Here is a 19106-nt window from a genome sequence, read left to right on the forward strand (position 1 = left end):
TTGGGTTGTTTTGACATCCTGAGACAGGTTCGATTATTGACTCCAAGTCAAAAAGCCAACAATTGGAGCAAACCAACGGGACTGAAACTTTTTGTAGTAGTACGTTGTGTGTTTTGGCATACGCACGATTGCTGGTTTGTTCTTCCAGCAAAGTTCTAAATGTTTTTCATATCGTTCTTTTGAGGTGCAAACATGAAAACAGTTTCTACAAATATGATTATCTGCTCTCACTACTCGTTCCTTGACTTTATGAATAAGAGATCGCAAGTTTCTGATTAAAACGTAGTGATGCATTTTACCGTCGCTAAGAAGAAGAAGGTCCATGTTGAATTCACAGTTATGTTTTTTGGAAACTCGGAATGGTATCAGTCCGTTTTCAGCGTAGCTAAAATATTCAACCTTTTTTGGTTTTGTTTTTTATCTTTTTTTCCCTCATTTGCTTGTGTGCCATAATTTTATTTTTAGTTTTAAAGTTTTTCGAAAAGAACGATTTTTAACTTACCGAAAAACGTTGACGCAGACATTGTTCAGCTCTTCAAAGCGAGTCATCTGGTGGAAGCCCATAGGCATGTCAAACACACCATCTGCTTGTTTTGCAAGCGGGTTGTCTGGTCCGTATGTTACTGGGCTGGTTATCCTGCGTGCCGGTGCACCAGGAGGAAGAAGTCGAGGGCCAAACTTAAAATGGTAGGCGGCAGTATAGCAATACAGAAAACAATTCTCGTCTTCTCGGTTTCTGATGTTCAGTAGAGAGCATGTGCGCGCTAGATTGCCTGGAAGCGCCAAATATGACGATGCCCTTATCGGTTTAGCTTTTGCTAATCGGATTTCAATATTGACAATTTGGTCGAGAGTCCAACCGCTACCATGGGAAGCAAAATTGTTGAGCGCTAGGAGCATCTGTTCTACCATTGCATGGAAGGTTTTATCTGAAAGACCACCGAAATCCACTCGTTCCATTTTTGATGCAACATGAATCGAAATTCTATTGGGCTGGCTTGATGATAGATCATCATCGGTTTTCGTGGGTTTGACGAGATCGATAACTGAGTTGAACTGAACTTTTTGTGAGTGTTGTTGAACACTAATGTTGATAATGTTTTCAATCTCTCGACGTTTTAGCTGCATAACGTGTAATAGATCAACGTCTCTTGACCCGACGGTAATCTCATAGACTTTCAGTGTATCGCCGAAAGCGCGTTCGCTTGGTATGATGCCTGAGTCCTGTAGGTTGTTTACATCTACACTCCAAGCTGGTAGACCGTGGAAAGTGTTCATGTGCTCAAGATGATCAGCGTCACGTGGAAAACATTTTTGACAGTATATGCAGTATCGTGGACTGGTCGCCTCATGCTGCACAGTCATGTGTCCTGTTAGCTCATACAGGCTTCTCGTGGTGAATCCACATTCAGTGCACTCGAATGAGTTTGTTTGAGGATAGATCTTATGCACTTCTTTCCGATGTCGACGAACGCTTCTTCTATTTGCCAGTAGTTTGACAAATTTCGCACTTGGCTTGCCCCATCCCACAAAAATTGATTGTTGCTGTAAGAGAGTAACGGTGAAAGGAACGATTAATTAAGAAGTTTAGAAGTGACAAAAATGTATCAAGTTTGAATCAACTGAAAGCAAAGTGTAAGGCAAAAAGCAATGAGTAATTTTTCAGTCCGGGGGACCCCGCTTTCAACAAGTTGATCGGATGCAAGCAAGCTGTCTCTTTTTTGTTTGTTTTTATCGAGGGGCCATCGCGTTACAGTGACGCAATTCAACCTGGTAGCGTTACTTTTTGTTTACATAGTGCACTCGGGTCCAGACAAGAATTTGTTTACAAGCTATCAATACAAGTCTGAAGAACTTGAATTTGTTTACAAGCCATCAACGTTTTTGTCATAGTTGAACAATTTAGTTTGTTTTTCCAGGGGAGGGGGAATTTAGTTCTTTATGAAGGTGATTTTTTGGTTAGTGAGTCATTGACCTAACTAAAATAGAAAGCGTGTATAATTGTTTACTTCATATGTTTTATAAAAGACAACAGCTGAATTTCATTGATATCGGGAATGAATGGAAAATTATCATTGAGAACACAATGCGCTATATAAATGCAATAAAGTCCACACATTTGAGAGTCTGCACTTTGTAGGGGTTTATTTGTGTCACGTCTGTCTTCCATGAGGTCTACTATAATGCTATCATTAGTGCTTTGTCGAAATCGGTCTGATATGTGTTCATATGAATAGAGAGGTAATGCCAGCGGGTCGGCAAAGTATGTTATTGGGTAGGCATATCTCTTTGCAAGCACAATCCAATGAGATCCAGGTGAAGAGGCTGGTGAAGCGTTAACAATAGCAAATGAGTTGGTTGGCATGTGCAAGGGGAAATTGTCAGCTGCATAAACACCGTTGAATTTAAACATCAAATGACCGGATTGTAGAATCAATTTGAATATTTTATCTTCATCCATTAGATTATAGGAAGAGCGTTTTTGGAAACGTTTCTCGAAGAATCGATATAAACTGTTGAACATTTCTCCCCGAGAAATAAAATTTCAATGTTGCGGGGCAACGCTGCACCGAACTTGAGTTCCACAGATAATGAAGAGTTTGTCAACTCGGGATGAATAAAATCATGCGTGGCTTCTTGAGTGCTGGTGAGATCAAACACCATAATGTAATGGTTAGGAAAATCAGATAGAGATATCCCGTGACCATTTTCTACATAAGCTAGTGCAGCCATTGAGTTGTAGTAGAGTCGTTTATTATCAGTTGTTGACATTGGTGTACCAGCTGTGGCGAACCCATTTCGGTAAATTATTATCTCATTCAAATCAAACTTCTGGTATGAAAATGGATTGAGCGTGTTAGTACCGATGAACGCATCGCTGCGGCACATGGCGACTATTAGTCTACGAATAGGTTCTTTTGTGAAAATATCCTCCTGCTTCCAGCTCTGTTGCCCAGCTGTTGCTAGAAAAGCTTTCGAAATAACTTCATTATAGCGGTACATTGCAGGTGTCTTGAAGTTTTTTTTCGATTGCACCAAGCACGATATCGGAGACTGTCATTTTTCGCACGAACAAATTTGCTTCATCAATTTTAATTTTATAGTGTTTAGCCCCGTCTTCACTCACAATCGCAAAATCATCCTGTGATCGTCGGAAAGAAATTCGCAGCGTTACTCCACTCGTTAGATGCTTATCGCATGAAAAGAAATCGGTAGCTTTTTTTCCATACAGTGTGAGTTGAGCAGATCTTCTCACAGTTTCTTGTCGAGCTGTGATTGTAGAGGCTGGGACGCCTGTTGGGTCTGCTTCATAATCATATCCTTGACATTTCAGCCAGGTTTTTTTCGCATCCGATCCATGAGAAAATTGTGTTTCAATGAAACTTTTGTGTGCGTAGTGCGCATTGGCGCAAGAAATTTTGATGCCGTTTGCTGACACTATGCAATCGGCGAAAAGGGAATGTAAGACATTATTGGCTGGATGTGGCGTGTCACTGTTGTTGGCATCTCCCGTAGTGAAGCGTAAATCGTTTCCATTGTTTCGAACAACTCGAAATTTGATTTCCAGATAAATTTTCTGTAGGTCGATGAAGTTATTTCTGTCACCGACTATTTCAAACTCTAACGAAGATCCAGTGGGCGAGTACAAAGGTCCTGTTTTTTGCTCGAACGATTGATCAAATGTTACAAGAAGGGGAGGTTTCTCGAACAAGTCCAATGAGCTATGTGTTGCCTCTGTGGGAATAACAATGTTAGTACGCATTTTTTACTTTTGAGAAGAAATCTGATCGACTTCTTTTTGGCTTCGTTTTTCGCGAAATGATCTTTTTCTTTGATGGAGACTGCTTTTTGTATGCTTTGTTCTTCGACCTCCTTCGATAGATTGCTTTTCGTCCTCGTTGAAGTGCTCCTCCGATTTGTTTCTCGCTGTTTTTGCAACTGTACTTTTCAGAGCTTGCTTCGCTGATTTCTTTTTTGTTGCAAATTCTAATAACTGGTGCACCTTGCACTAGCAATTCTCTTCCAATTGTTTTTGCTGCTGGCCAAATAAGTCGTCGGGCTAGGGGTAATGCAACACGACCAATGCCAGCAGCTAATGCGCCGAATCCACTTCCTCTTTGTCTATAATGTCCTGAGAAATGGGGGCATTGAATTGGATGCTTGATTATTATAATAGGCTTCCATCAGTTAGCTTGTTCTCTGGAATTTGAGACTTATAACAACTTTACCAATTCCAGTGAAAGGGATCAATTTCCCAGTTTCACTTCTCAGCTCAACTTTGATGCTCTGGATATTGTTTGAAAGTAAACGCTTGTAGTCCAAGTTTGTATAGGTTTTATGGTGAATAGGTGCTACTGTGTTGAGGCTACCGTTTCTCAGACGTCTCTCCGATTCAATGATTTTGAGAATGGGTGCACGTGAGTCACCCACATGTTGATACTCAATAATATCAAGGTACACAAAAATAAGCTGCGACCCACATGTTATATCAACAGGGAAAATACCAAAATGTCTGTTAGGAGTGTTCGGAGCCCCATTTTCGAAGTTTGTCTTGTAACCAATGTGAACAAAACCACTATGTGCAGGGTCCGGGGTCCCCTTGAAACCAAGAATGCTGGGAATTTCATCGTCTTGAAACGACAATCCTTCATTTTCCCCAAATGTTAACACGAGCTTTTGCGTTATCATGTCAAACTTTCGATCGAACTGTTTTAGTTTTGCAATGCGAACAATCTCCGAAACTAGATCTTCCCAGCTGTTGTAAATACCAGTCCGAATTTTTCTGAGTTGTCCTGATCGATTAATCGACTCATTTGGATTGGTCGTTGAATTCTTGTAAACAACTATTTCTCCAGAGTTTACCTTGTTGATGTTTGATGGAAAAGATAGAGATGTCAATGCTACTTGCCATTCTCCCTGTAAATGTATCGGTTGTGATAATTGGTTCCGAAATGATGCCATAGTATTTCCTTCAAAAACGTCCATTGATGCATTTGATAACAAGTCAATTGTAAACTCATTGCTGTTGGAAATCATTGCTCCTCTTCAGTGTTTAACGCATCAACTTGTACTAATTCCGGTTCGTAAAACTTCCCAAGGATTTTAACGTTGTTTGCGTCAATCAGATTGTAGGTAGGTGGACTTGTTGTAGCCAATCTTAGTACTGTGAAAACTTCGTCTGTATAATTCTGAGTATAACCTTTTCTGAAGGTATCGTCAGGTTTCGCTATTCGTACCAGGTCCCCCTCTTCGAATCGTGGTTTATATTTATTGTTGTCCAAAGCAATCGAAATTAAAAATGGTTCATGTTTTTTGAATACTTTATTTGGGGCTAACTTTGTAACGCGGTTAACACGACTGTTGATGATATTTACGAAATTGGGAAGCTCCTTTATATAGTTCCAAGTCCATTTTTCTTCCAAGTATCTGTATATAATGTTTTTAAGTGATCGAATATTTCTTTCCGCAAACGCAGATTTGGTTTCGTTTTCGGTTGTATACAAATGAATCTTTTTGTTTTCACAGAATGTTTTGAACTCGCCCTTGAATTCGGTGCCTTTGTCTGTCCACACTTTCTCTGGTTGTTTCGTCTTTATCAGTTGTTTGAAGGCTTCAACGCAATCCTTTGAATACATCGTTTTGAGAGGTTGAACACGTAAATAGCGTGATAAAACGTCAACTGCAATCAATAGGTATTTGACCCCATTGTTATGCTTGGCTATTTTGTCCATATAGGCTACATCCATGGACCAGATTTCGTTTATTCTGTAAGCAACTACCTTCAATCGTGGAAAACTTTTCCGGAATTGACGATATTTAGTGTATGAGTTCTTGGATTGAAGGAATTTTTCAATTTTTTTGTGGGAAAAGCCGCTTTCCTCTTTTATATTAGCAACACTTCCAAATGCTGCTTTTCCTTTCGTGTAAACTTTATTTAGTTTTTTGATTTCCGCTGAATGGAGTTTTCCAGCCTGTTGGCGTTTTAATTTCTTCTGCGTCTGCGAAGCCTTCCTCATCAAAGCTAGCAGTCTCTGTTTTTTCTGCTCTCTCGATAGCAGGTTTCTTTTCACTGGCTGCTCCATCTGGAAACTGACGCAGTTTTTGCTCTTTCGGAATTTTTATGAACTTCTTTGCGTAAGTATTACAAGTGAGATGTGGCGCAAGGTTCAAATAATTCAATACTTGATAATCGTCAGGCAAAAGTTTTGATGATGTTTGTTGTAATGCGTAGAGGAAAGTTGATGCTGGAATGTCGGTGTTCCTTCCATTAATCAGGATTTTACCTTCAAAGTCCAGTGAAATGTTGCGTGATCCGTTTATTTTCTTCAAGATTATTTTTGCTTTTCCAAATTTGTCTTTATCGAGAAAATCGATCACACTCTGACTGATTTCATCAAACTCTTTCCGTTTAGTGTTGTCTGGGATACTTTGTTGCTTTTCTTCGTCATCCGAAACCATGACGTCATCTGTCTGTTGCTCTGTGTTCTGCTGTATGACCGCTTCTGGTGGCTCTTGTTTTGAAGTTCTCTGTAGAAGCGATAGTTGTTTCGACTTGTTTTTTGTTAATGGATTGTTTAATATTTGCGAAACTTGGGGTTGTTCAGTTGTAAACATGTTGCGAGGAATGAGCACAAATTCCTCATTTGGCATTTTTCTGTAGATATTCTAGACAAGGTCTGGCAATTAGTTGAATCAGAGAATGCCCTCTCGTTGTCTGGAATAATTTACTTCTTTCCAGAGCACTAAAATATTTTTCAGAAAGTTGTCGTAGTTGAGGTTCAAATTGTTGTAGTTCTTTCTTGTTGATTGGGACAACACCAGAGAGCACGTTCATTACACAATCGCTTAGGAACCAAATGAATTCAATATCTTGGGCTAGAAAAATTCTCTTGCTTTTCGATTTGGGGTTGCTGTTAACGCACCAACGCTTCAGCATAAGCAAATGTCTCTTTTTCATTCGTAATTGGTGTAATAAGAGCTTCCTCCGAAGGAATATAGAATACTGATGGTTCGGGACCAATGAGTTGAAGAAAATCGTAAGCCTTGACTTGTTTTAGGATCCAGGTCAATGATCAAATGTCCATAGGGTTGAGCTGTTGCTAATTTGTATGCGTCCTTGAGTAATTGGAGACAGTTTAACTGTTTTCCGAGGTATTCTATTTGTTGAATGTCACGCAATGATTTGAATAAAACTATATGAGTTGTGTTTAGATCAATTGTCCGCGACCATTTACTCTGTTGGAATAAGTTGTGTTTGACGTAGATCACATGAAGTTTTCTGTGTCTTCCTGACGTTGCTATCTTCACAAACTCTTTGTCGTTAAAGATTTCCTCGCATGAGTCATCATAAACGAGCAGACAGTCCGAAAGCTTTTTCGTTATATCCAATCCGGAATACTTGATGAACTCAATGTGCGGTATTTTTTGTTGCATAGCTGTAAATATGTCCTGGAACTCTTTATAGAAGTAATAAATTTTGGGAAATGCTGGGTAGAAGGACCTACCTTGCAGCATGCTGAATATGAGGTCAGTTTTCCCAGAACCACTTGGGCCTACAACCGCCATGAAGATCCTATCGTTTGTGAGAATGACTTTATTCATAATTTAAGATTTGGTAAGATATAACCAACTAGACTCGAAAGCAGTGCAATCCAAATTGATTTCTCTTCGCAACTCTCCGATATCAAGAATAGCATGGCAAAACAGAGACTAATCATGGGCACGATAATACTCACTTGAACGAAAAATATAATCTCTGATCGAGGGACTACGGTATTGGAACAGCAACGCCATGGAGGTCTCTCTCGGTTTCCATCATCAAAAACCAAGTTTGTAATACCCCCATCAATTTCGTCTCTCGTAACTCGGGTACTCATTGAAACAGTTTTATCGATTTTTACTTAACGTCTGTTTTCTGGAACTGTAATTTGAAAAATGATCTTGCTAGACAATTTTTCCAAACTCATGTTCTGATTTTGTCTTCATATATTGTCCCATCGCGCCCAAGGGCTTTTCTGAAGAAATTTATTGGCGAAATGTAGAGATTTAGAGGGGGTCGTTTTTTTTACCGTGCGTGACCCCCCCCCCCCCCCCCCCGTGGTGTGCTACTAGTCATTTACTTATACTACTCCGGTACGATTTAATTATTGCGCACCATAATCCAGTTGTGCGTGGGATTAAATTGAATTTATTAATAGCCGCACAGCGATAGCTGGGGCTATTATTGACCTTCTCTTGGTTTTTTTTACAATTCAAAGAATTTGAATTGTATTGGGGCGCTGTCTTTTTTACGACTCGAAGAATAGTATTGGAGAAGTCCTTTTTTGAATCAATTTTATTGGAGTGAATTTTGAAGCGGGAAATGAAACGCGTGAAAAAATTTGGAGTGATTTTGGTGCTGAACAAAAGTGAAGAGTGCAGCGAAAAGAGAGTGGTTTTTGTTCATACCGCTGTTTTTGAGAGTGCGGGAAATTGATGTGTGAAAAATTTTTCTCTAAGCGAGCGAATTTTTTTTGTTCACGTGCGGCTTTTAAAAGCAGTTTTTTTTTCAACTTTTGGTGGTTATGAGGTTTGGTTACGATATTGTATTAGTTTTAGGCTTGTTTTGATAGGAATTGAAGGTTTCAAGTAGTTAATTTGAGTTTAATGCTAATTTGGAGGTTTTTGACCAGTTTTGCTGTTTTTTTTTGCGTTTTTTGTTTTAATGCTTTAAGTGGGATTTGAATAGAAGCTTGTCCCTTAAGGAATATTCAGATACCAATTAACTAAAGTTTTCTTGGTATAAATTATTTTCTTAGGAAAATTGACAGAAAAATTGAGAAATTTTAAACTATTTTTCTTATTTTTTTTTGCACTTCTTTAAAATCTTAGACAAGTTTCTTAGCCTTTTACGACTTGCCCATTGTTTTGTCAGCTTTTCAGTGCTCCAATTGCAAAGGAACTTTACTCGGCTTTATGTTTCCTTGTACTATTAAAAAAACTCATTAAGTTCTTCTAGCTTTTTTTTATTCAATTTATTTTTGAATGCCGTTTTTATTCTTTCTTTTTATGGCATTTGGGGCATTTTTTATGGCATTTGGGGAGGTTCAGGGTTCACAATAGTTGCTCTAGTTGTTTAGTCATAAGTATGGGCACTTTTCTCCTTCGAGTCGTTTCCGGAATTCTTCCGGCTATGTTTTTTTAAGATCTGTTAACACAATTTCATGATTTTTGGAGTCAAATTGGAGTAGTGATTTTGGTCACGCCGAAACAGTAAATGGAGCGAAAAAGCGAGTGGTTTTGCGGCGTGAAATTTGTATGCTGTAATTTTAAAGTAGAGTGAGAAAATGGTGTTGAGCAAAAATTAGCTTTCTCGCTAGTGGTTTTTTGTTCACATGCGGCAATTTCACTTTGGTTTTTACTGTTTTTTCATTTTTTTTGGATCGGTTGCTTTTCTAAATGGTTTTCCCAATCCATTCATAGTTCATTCGAGGCCTAGTTTTTTGTTAGAATTAAATTTACATTTGTTCTCTAGTGGTTTTTGTTCTCGCTAGCGGCATTTTGACATTGATTTTCTGTCTTTTTTGTTTTTTATCTGATTTCATTAGAAATGGTTTTTGCAATTCACAATTAGTCCGCACTAGGTCTAGTTTTTTTGGTTTGGTCAATGAAAATTTTTTGAATTATACGTCAGGACGTGTCCTGCTATGTGTTTTTATTTCGTCGTCGCGATTTATGTTACGACCATATGACGTCACAACCACTCCAAATCTGCTTTTTGTTCATTCGTTCATGCAATTTCAACTGAATTGCGTGCGTAACGTCATTTTTTGCTCGTAGTGGAGCGAGTTTTTTTGTTCATTCACGTGATTAGATTTTTGGTAACATTTGACTTACCTCACTCTCAAAAATGACTTCCTCACTTTTAAATTGACTTTTTACTTTAATTGAAAGAGATAAGGTCAAATGGGTGTGTGTCAATCTAAATAAAGGTTATTTGAGAGCAGACAATAGAGGCAGCTAAAACTTATACAGATTTTAAATCAAAAGATAACATCAGCCTTCAATGAAAAGATGAGTTTTTTAGTCTGTCTTTTTTACTGTTTTTTGAGACTGCAGATCTACGAAGCTATTGCGGCTATTTTCTGGCAATCTGCCAGCTATGTTTTCTGCTCAACAGCTCATAATGCTAATTCTCAATTTAAGTTTGCATTTCATTTTTTAATTTTCTATGTTTTTCTGTCGAAGTTGTCATTATGGTATATTTAGGGTCTATAAACGTCTCCTTTTAAGCAATGACTTTTGAATTTTTGAATTATCGTGACATCAATTGTGACATCAATATTGACGGTTACTCTATCGTGCTATTCTGTAACGAACGTTTGCATTTTTTGTTTAATGAGGTCATTGGGTTTCAGGATGGAGCTGAACAGTCCAAGTCCTCGGAGAAGGGCGCTGGAAGTGATGAGAAAATGACATCCGCTGCTGATATTTTGGTAAAAGAAGAGACGGACACAGCTAATTCTCAGCAAAAACAGCCATCTCGGAGGAGTCTGCGGTTGAGAGGGTAATTTTTAGTTATCTATTGACGCAAGTGAATCTATTCTGTTGCTCGTCTGTGGAAGTTTAAATTATTTTTGTTAAAGGTGATACCTGATAAGTCTCCAAGATATATGTTTATGCCCCCCAACCCGCCAGCCCCCAGCTGTGTTTAGTGGGCATAGAACTTTTTAACTCCCTCCCAATCGTGCCATACATTTTATACAATGGTAACGTGCAATTTTAGCAATACATAATTGGTAATTGGGTTTATTAAAAACAGGTAGAAGGGGGAGGGGGAGGGGTTGGGCGAAAAATAGATCTCACTTCTCGGCGGATGAATTACTTTTGCCCAGGGCTTCATACAATTTGGTTTCTTCAGGTCCGATCAACCAGGCGATCGAAATGTGACTCGTGTCTCTAACGATTCGTCTAATGATCACACCCTCATCAAGTCAGAAGAACCGCCAGGACCTAGTACTTCAACCGAAGAAAAACCTGTTTCTTCAACCATTTCGATTGTAACCTCGGAAGTTAAAACTGAACCCGAAGTGAAACCAATCAAACCGACTGTGCCAATTGTGAAAGAGGACATAAAAGTGATACGGAGGATCATGATTGACGAGGTACCTGAGAAACCAGGACGATTACTCCGTACGAGAACTTATCAAGACTACCTTGATGAAGTTAGCTCGATGTCAAGTCAGAGCTCCCTTATCAGCAGTTCTGTGTGCAGTGACAGTACATTTAGCCCTGGTTACAGTAGCAGGAATTCGCCCGCTTATTCAACCAGTAGCTGCGAAAGCCTAAGTGAACCAGTTATTTTGAAAATATGTGAAGAGAACGGGGTTATATTGAAAAGAGAGGACCCAAAAACGAACGCTTCTAACGTTACCGGAGATGTGAATTCACTATCATTGAAATCATTCGCAAGCAATGATAATGACGATACAATTATTCTCAGCGCTGGTGGTGATTTTGGCAGAGCGTCGAGAAAATCTGACTTCGAAAAGACAATTGTTATCTCGACCAAAAGCGAATTGCTGCCTGTTCCGAGGGAAACTTTGCACGTTGCACACGATCGAACTAATATTTTAGAACCCAACATGAATCCAGCTTATATGCAGGATATTTTCTGCTACTTAAAGGATAGAGAGGTAGGAAGAAATTGTGGAAGCTCATTTCGAGAATATTTTTTATAGCCGTAAGCTGAGCGGAGCTATATTGCGGTGCTCTTGGTTTCTTACGCCTCAAAGATTTTTTTAACCGGAAGTACTATTTGTTCAGGCAGAACTAACTTTTTCTGAGCGAGAGAAGTTTTTGTTCATGAGCTGCGCTCAGTGAATGAATTTTTGACTTTGAAAAGAGATTGGCGCATATAGATGACAGTTTTTAGCCGCATTTGGCCCAATATTTTTTGTAACTTTTGTTGAAGTAAACTTTGATTGATGCCGAGTGAATATGCAATCATCTCAAATCGATACGACAAAGTTTTTGAGAGCTTAATACTGCGTTGTGAGTGCAAAATGGCCCATATTTGTCAATTTTTGGCTTTTTTAATTAAATTTTCGATTTTTGGTTATTTGAGAGGACGGTTTTTACCAAATTAGTAAATATGTCGACGTCTTTTTAATAGTTCCTGAATTGGATGCCCCTTTTTGACGTGAGACATTTTTGTTTTAAATTATCCACATACTAATCCGTTTTTGGCGGTTTTTGTCAAAGTTTTCAAAGTTTTTGTTTGTACTTTGAGTCTATTGACCATAGTGTTTTGGTGCACCATCGGTGTTTTTGGTTTCATTTTGTTGCTAATTGATTCGTTTTGGGCGACAACTCTTTAAAATTCCGTGACAATTTTTACCATATTTTGTACATTTTTGTTTATTTGCTCTCAAACGAAGTTTGTAGCAATTATATTAGTCTTGTTTCTCTTTTTTTTTCTGCGATTTTTCGCTTGACCGATTTTTCGCCTAACCCATTTTTCGTTTCGTCCATTTGACTTTTCGTCCCTAAAACGGGATAAACTGGTAGCGCCCAGCGGGTATTAATTTTCATTAGAGGTCCTTAGCCGCGTTAAGTTTTAAGTTTTCAATTTTTTTTACATTTATTGTCATTACTCAAGTTTTTCCAGACCCAGGGCAAGCAAAACTCCTCAAGGGTTTGATAATAAGCAACTGAAAGAGTTTTATTGGCCATGGTTTTCAACTTTCGTAATATCACAAATTTTAGCTTTTTTTTAAAGAACTTGCAGTTTTTTTTCAAGTTTTTTTTTGAAAATTTTTGTCATGTTTTAAATTAACTCAGCCTCAAGAGCCACAAGAAACCTTCTCTAGGCCGTGATAATAAGTTACTGTATAGTTTCTAGATGTAATGGAATTTTTAAGATTTTAACATCACGAGTTTAAGCTTTTTTGACAAAACTTTTTTTTCAACTTTGAAATTTGTTTTCATTAATCAGGTTTTTTTTTCAGTCTCAGGGTTCAGAAAATATCCCTTAGGGTTCGATGATAAGTTACTGCAAAATTTTTAGTGGCCATGGATTAGTTTTCAACTTTTTTAATATCACAAATTTTAGCAATTTTTAAAATTTTCAGATTTTTTGAAATTGTTTGTCATTTTTCTAGGTTTATCCAGCCTCAAGAGCCAAGGAACCTCCTGTACGATTTGATTTTAGTTTACTGGTTTTTAGGTGTAATTGAATCTTCTTCAAGTTTTTAGTATCTCGAATTTGAGCATTTTGAAGAAAAAAAAACTTGCAGTTTTTTCAAGTTTTGAATATTTTTATTTTTATTTTTGGCACCAGGGGCCCAGGGACCTCCTCCATGGTTTGATATTAAGCTGTTGCATAGTTTCTAGCGTTGATGGAATGTTCATCATTATTTTAATGACTCGAGTTTTAGCAATTTTTGATAAAATTTGATTTTTAAATTTTCGGAAAATATGTTCCAAAATTATGGATCTTTGAGCCAGTGAAAAAATTTAAGGCTTTAAATAGGGTGACTGGATAATTTCTTGAGACACTGAAATGGTTCTGAAGATATTAATATCACAAGTTTGAGCGAGATTTTGTTACATTTTTCAATTATTTTAAATTTTGAGAATATTTTTGTCCTTTTCCGAGTTTAATGACCATTGCTGACCAACGAAACCCTTCAAGTCTTGCAGATGGGTTACAGGATGGGAACTCCTTTTTTCTTTATGATTTAATTACTAACAAGGCTAGAGAACTAGAATTGGCAGATTCGAATCTCATCATGGAAAATATTCCTAGCTCTTGCTCTCTCTCGGTTGGGATTTCTGTCCTTCTCTTTCTTGTTCACGTTTTATCTCTCTCACACTATCTCTCTCTCTCTCTCTCTCTCTCTCTCTCTCTCTCTCTCTTTCCTCAACTCTTTCGTAGATGCCACAATTCAGCTGCTGTTCTGTTGCGTGATTTCATCTATTACCCTCACCTCACGCCCCTTTAATTAAGCTAAAGCTAGCCTCACTAAACAGTGGCTGGCTACTGAGGAAGCCAACCGCCCACCGGTTGTTTGAGAGCAATTCGCCAGACGTTGGTCGGTTATGTTTTCAAATTGTATTACTTTCGTCATTAATTTGTTCACTTCTTACTGAGACAGGAAGATGGCAATGTAATGTTCTTAAGCCTCGATTGCTTAATAACAAAAATCAATGTTTTTGCCTCAATTTTTTTTTTCATTTTGATTAATAATTAGTCTCCAGTTTAGTTATTTTTTGATTTTTCAGAAATTGTAAATTAGTTTTATTCTTTTTCACAATATTTGTACTCTCCACATTAGAGCATGTTTTTTTTTCATTCTCGTAAGACCATTTTATTCGCCCTGCCTTTTTAAAATTGCGGTTTGATCCAATAATAATCTTTGTCGTTTTCTTTTGAATTTTTTTTCCAATTGACTTTATTAACCATAATATGGAACTGAGATTTTGCTGGCTTCACTTTTGCAAATTTTGATCAGCACTCTTGTGCGAGTATTCTTTAGGCTTGGTTTTGGTAACATACGAATTTTGGCGTTTGAATATTGTTCTGTCTCTTTGGTCTTTCTCGATTAATATTGATTTGTTCAAATTTTTGGTCATTGTTAACTTTTTTTGCTTTCATTGTGATTTATAGCGACAACTAATGTTTGTTGTTAAAGCGACAACGCTTATTTAGTTAACAATTGATGACCGTTTTTATATTGTGAAAACTGTTTTGATTGAGAGAACTTATAGAAATTGATAAACTTTGTAACAATTTTTGGTCATTTCTTGCAGTTCTCAAGTTTTTCTTCCGAAACTAAATTTTAGGAGCCTAACATGGCTTGAATTTTGCTGCTCGCATACTTCGATGTTTTCAGTTGCGTACAAAAATTTAGCATGTCTTTTGTATAGAAATATATTTTTTAGTGCAGTTAGTTTCAACGGCTATTTTTCTATTGACTGTTTTTTTTGTTTTTTTAACCACTTCTGTAGAAAACAGTTGATTTAAAAGGCAATTCTTTTAAGAAGACGACTCTTCGAGTTGTTTCCGGAATTCTTCCGGCTTTGTTTTTTTTTCGTCGTCTGACGCTTTTTTTTTCGTTTCACATTTCACACAGCAATGTTGAAAGTTTTTCTGAATGAATTCTCCCTCTCACTAACGACGTTTGCGCTTGACGTCATTTCTCTCTCTCTCTCTCTCTCTAGCAAAGGTTTCGTGGTTTGTTTCGATCATACGTTACTTACTCAAGTTGTGAATATTTTGTTTTTTTTTGGCACCAGGGGCCCAGGGAGCTCCTCCAGGGTTTGATAATAAGCTGTTGCATAGGTTCTAGAGTTGATGGAATGTTCATCAATATTTTAATGACTCGAGTTTTAGCAATTTTTGATAAAATTTTGTTTAAATTTTCGGAAATTATCATGTTCCAAAATTATGAATCTTTGAGCCAGTCAAAATATTTAAGGCTTTAAATAGGGTGACTGGATAATTTCTTGAGACACTGGAATGGTTCTGAAGATATTAATATCACAAGTTTGAGCGAGATTTTGTTACATTTTTCAATTATTTTAAATTTTGAGAATATTTTTGTCCTTTTCCGAGTTTAATGACCATTGCTGACCAACGAAACCTTTCAAGTCTTGCAGATGGGTTACAGGATGGGAACTCTTTTTTTTCTATATGATTTAATTACTGACAAGGCTAGAAAACTAGAATTTGCAGATTCGAATCTCATCATGGAAAATATTCCTAGCTCTTGCTCTCTCTCTGTCGGTTGGGATTTCTCTCCGTCTCTTTCTCGTTCACGTTTTATATCTCTCACACTATCTCTCTTTCTCTCTCTCTCTCTCTCTCTCTCTTTCCTCAACTCTTTTGTAGATGCCACAATTCAGCTGCTGTTCTGTTGCGTGATTTCATCTATTACCCTCACCTCACGCCCCTTTAATTAAGCTAAAGCTAGCCTCACTAAACAGTGGCTGGCTACTGAGGAAGCCAACCGCCCACCGGTTGTTTGAGAGCAATTCGCCAGACGTTGGTCGGTTATGTTTTCAAATTGTATTACTTTCGTCATTAATTTGTTCACTTCTTACTGAGACAGGAAGATGGCAATGTAATGTTCTTAAGCCTCGATTGCTTAATAACAAAAATCAATGTTTTTGCCTCAATTTTTTTTTTCATTTTGATTAATAATTAGTCTCCAGTTTAGTTATTTTTTGATTTTTCAGAAATTGTAAATTAGTTTTATTCTTTTTCACAATATTTGTACTCTCCACATTAGAGCATGTTTTTTTTTCATTCTCGTAAGACCATTTTATTCGCCCTGCCTTTTTAAAATTGCGGTTTGATCCAATAATAATCTTTGTCGTTTTCTTTTGAATTTTTTTTCCAATTGACTTTATTAACCATAATATGGAACTGAGATTTTGCTGGCTTCACTTTTGCAAATTTTGATCAGCACTCTTGTGCGAGTATTCTTTAGGCTTGGTTTTGGTAACATACGAATTTTGGCGTTTGAATATTGTTCTGTCTCTTTGGTCTTTCTCGATTAATATTGATTTGTTCAAATTTTTGGTCATTGTTAACTTTTTTTGCTTTCATTGTGATTTATAGCGACAACTAATGTTTGTTGTTAAAGCGACAACGCTTATTTAGTTAACAATTGATGACCGTTTTTATATTGTGAAAACTGTTTTGATTGAGAGAACTTATAGAAATTGATAAACTTTGTAACAATTTTTGGTCATTTCTTGCAGTTCTCAAGTTTTTCTTCCGAAACTAAATTTTAGGAGCCTAACATGGCTTGAATTTTGCTGCTCGCATACTTCGATGTTTTCAGTTGCGTACAAAAATTTAGCATGTCTTTTGTATAGAAATATATTTTTTAGTGCAGTTAGTTTCAACGGCTATTTTTCTATTGACTGTTTTTTTTGTTTTTTTAACCACTTCTGTAGAAAACAGTTGATTTAAAAGGCAATTCTTTTAAGAAGACGACTCTTCGAGTTGTTTCCGGAATTCTTCCGGCTTTGTTTTTTTTTCGTCGTCTGACGCTTTTTTTTTCGTTTCACATTTCACACAGCAATGTTGAAAGTTTTTCTGAATGAATTCTCCCTCTCACTAACGACGTTTGCGCTTGACGTCATTTCTCTCTCTCTCTCTCTCTCTCTAGCAAAGGTTTCGTGGTTTGTTTCGATCATACGTTACTTACTCAAGTTGTGAATATTTTGTTTTTTTTTGGCACCAGGGGCCCAGGGAGCTCCTCCAGGGTTTGATAATAAGCTGTTGCATAGGTTCTAGAGTTGATGGAATGTTCATCAATATTTTAATGACTCGAGTTTTAGCAATTTTTGATAAAATTTTGTTTAAATTTTCGGAAATTATCATGTTCCAAAATTATGAATCTTTGAGCCAGTCAAAATATTTAAGGCTTTAAATAGGGTGACTGGATAATTTCTTGAGACACTGGAATGGTTCTGAAGATATTAATATCACAAGTTTGAGCGAGATTTTGTTACATTTTTCAATTATTTTAAATTTTGAGAATATTTTTGTCCTTTTCCGAGTTTAATGACCATTGCTGACCAACGAAACCTTTCAAGTCTTGCAGATGGGTTACAGGATGGGAACTCTTTTTTTTCTATATGATTTAATTACTGACAAGGCTAGAAAACTAGAATTTGCAGATTCGAATCTCATCATGGAAAATATTCCTAGCTCTTGCTCTCTCTCTGTCGGTTGGGATTTCTCTCCGTCTCTTTCTCGTTCACGTTTTATATCTCTCACACTATCTCTCTTTCTCTCTCTCTCTCTCTCTCTCTCTCTCTCTCTTTTCTCAACTCTTTTGTAGATGCCACAATTCAGCTGCTGTTCTGTGGCGTGATTTCATCTATTACCCTCACCTCACGCCCCTTTAATTTAGCTAAAGCTAGCCTCACTAAACCGTGGCTGGCTACTGAGCCAACCGCCCACCGAAGCCAACCGCCCACCGATTGTTTGAGAGCAATTCGCCAGACGTTAGTCGGTTATGTTTTCAAATTGTATTACTGTTTCGTCATTAATTTGTGTTCACTTCTTACTGAGACAGGAAGATGGCAATGTAATGTTCTTAAGCCTCGATTAATTAATAACAAAAGTCCAGAGCATGTTATTCATGTCAAATCCGAGCTTGTTATTCATGCGGTTTGATCCAATAATATTTTTTGTCGCTTTCCTTTGTATTTTTTTTCCATTTGATTTTGTTAACCTTAATATGGCACTGAGATTTTGCTAGCTTCTCTTTTACAAATTTTGATCAGCACTCTTGTTGTGGGAGTATTTTTAAGGCTTGGTTTTGGTAACATACAAATTTTTGCGTTTGAATATTGTTCTGTCTCTTCGGTCTTTCTTGATTTATATCGATTTGTTCAAATTTTTGGTCATTGTTAACTTTTTTTGCGTTCATTGTGATTTATAGCGACAACTAATGTTTGTTGTTAAAGCGACAACGCTTATTTAGTTGACAATTGATTACCGTTTTTATATTGTGAAAAATGTTTTGATTGAGAGAACTTATAGAAATTGGTAAATTTTGTAACAATTTTTGGTCATTTCTTGCAGTTCTCAAATTTTTCCGAAACAAAATTTTAGGAGCCAGCGGGTATTAATTTTCATTAGAGGTCCTTAGCCGCGTGAAGTTTTAAGTTTTCAATTTTTTTACATTGTCATTACTCAAGTTTTTCCAGACCAAGGGCAAGCAAAACTCCTCAAGGGTTTGATAATAAGCAACTGAATGAGTTTTATTGGCCATGGTTTTCAACTTTCGTAATATCACAAATTTTAGCTTTTTTTTTAAAGATCTTGCAGTTTTTTCAAGTTTTTTTTTGAAAATTTTTGTCATGTTTTAAATTAACTCAGCCTCAACAGCCACAAGAAACCTTCTCTGGGCCGTGATAATAGGTTACTGTATAGTTTCTAGATGTAATGGAATTTTTAAGATTTTAACATCACGAGTTTAAGCTTTTTTGACAAAACTTTTTTTCAACTTTGAAATTTGTTTTCATTAATCAGGTTTTTTTTCAGTCTCAGGGTTCAGAAAACCTCCCTTAGGGTTCGATGATAAGTTACTGGAAAATTT

General features: G+C 37.0%; 1 protein-coding gene across 1 annotated transcript in view; it reads left to right on the forward strand.

The window, feature by feature from the left end:
* LOC142349475 (uncharacterized) overlaps positions 1–19106 on the forward strand; it is a 477119-nt gene that overhangs the window by 416738 nt on the left and 41275 nt on the right. The window contains exons 4-5 of the mRNA XM_075401061.1: positions 10398–10546; positions 10901–11675. Coding sequence (XP_075257176.1) covers positions 10398–10546; positions 10901–11675 — 924 coding nt within the window. The remainder of the gene's footprint in view (positions 1–10397; positions 10547–10900; positions 11676–19106) is intronic.

The sequence above is a fragment of the Convolutriloba macropyga genome, chromosome 11 (assembly GCF_964194025.1).
Source record: "Convolutriloba macropyga chromosome 11, txConMacr16.3, whole genome shotgun sequence".
Taxonomy (NCBI): Eukaryota; Metazoa; Xenacoelomorpha; order Acoela; family Convolutidae; genus Convolutriloba; species Convolutriloba macropyga.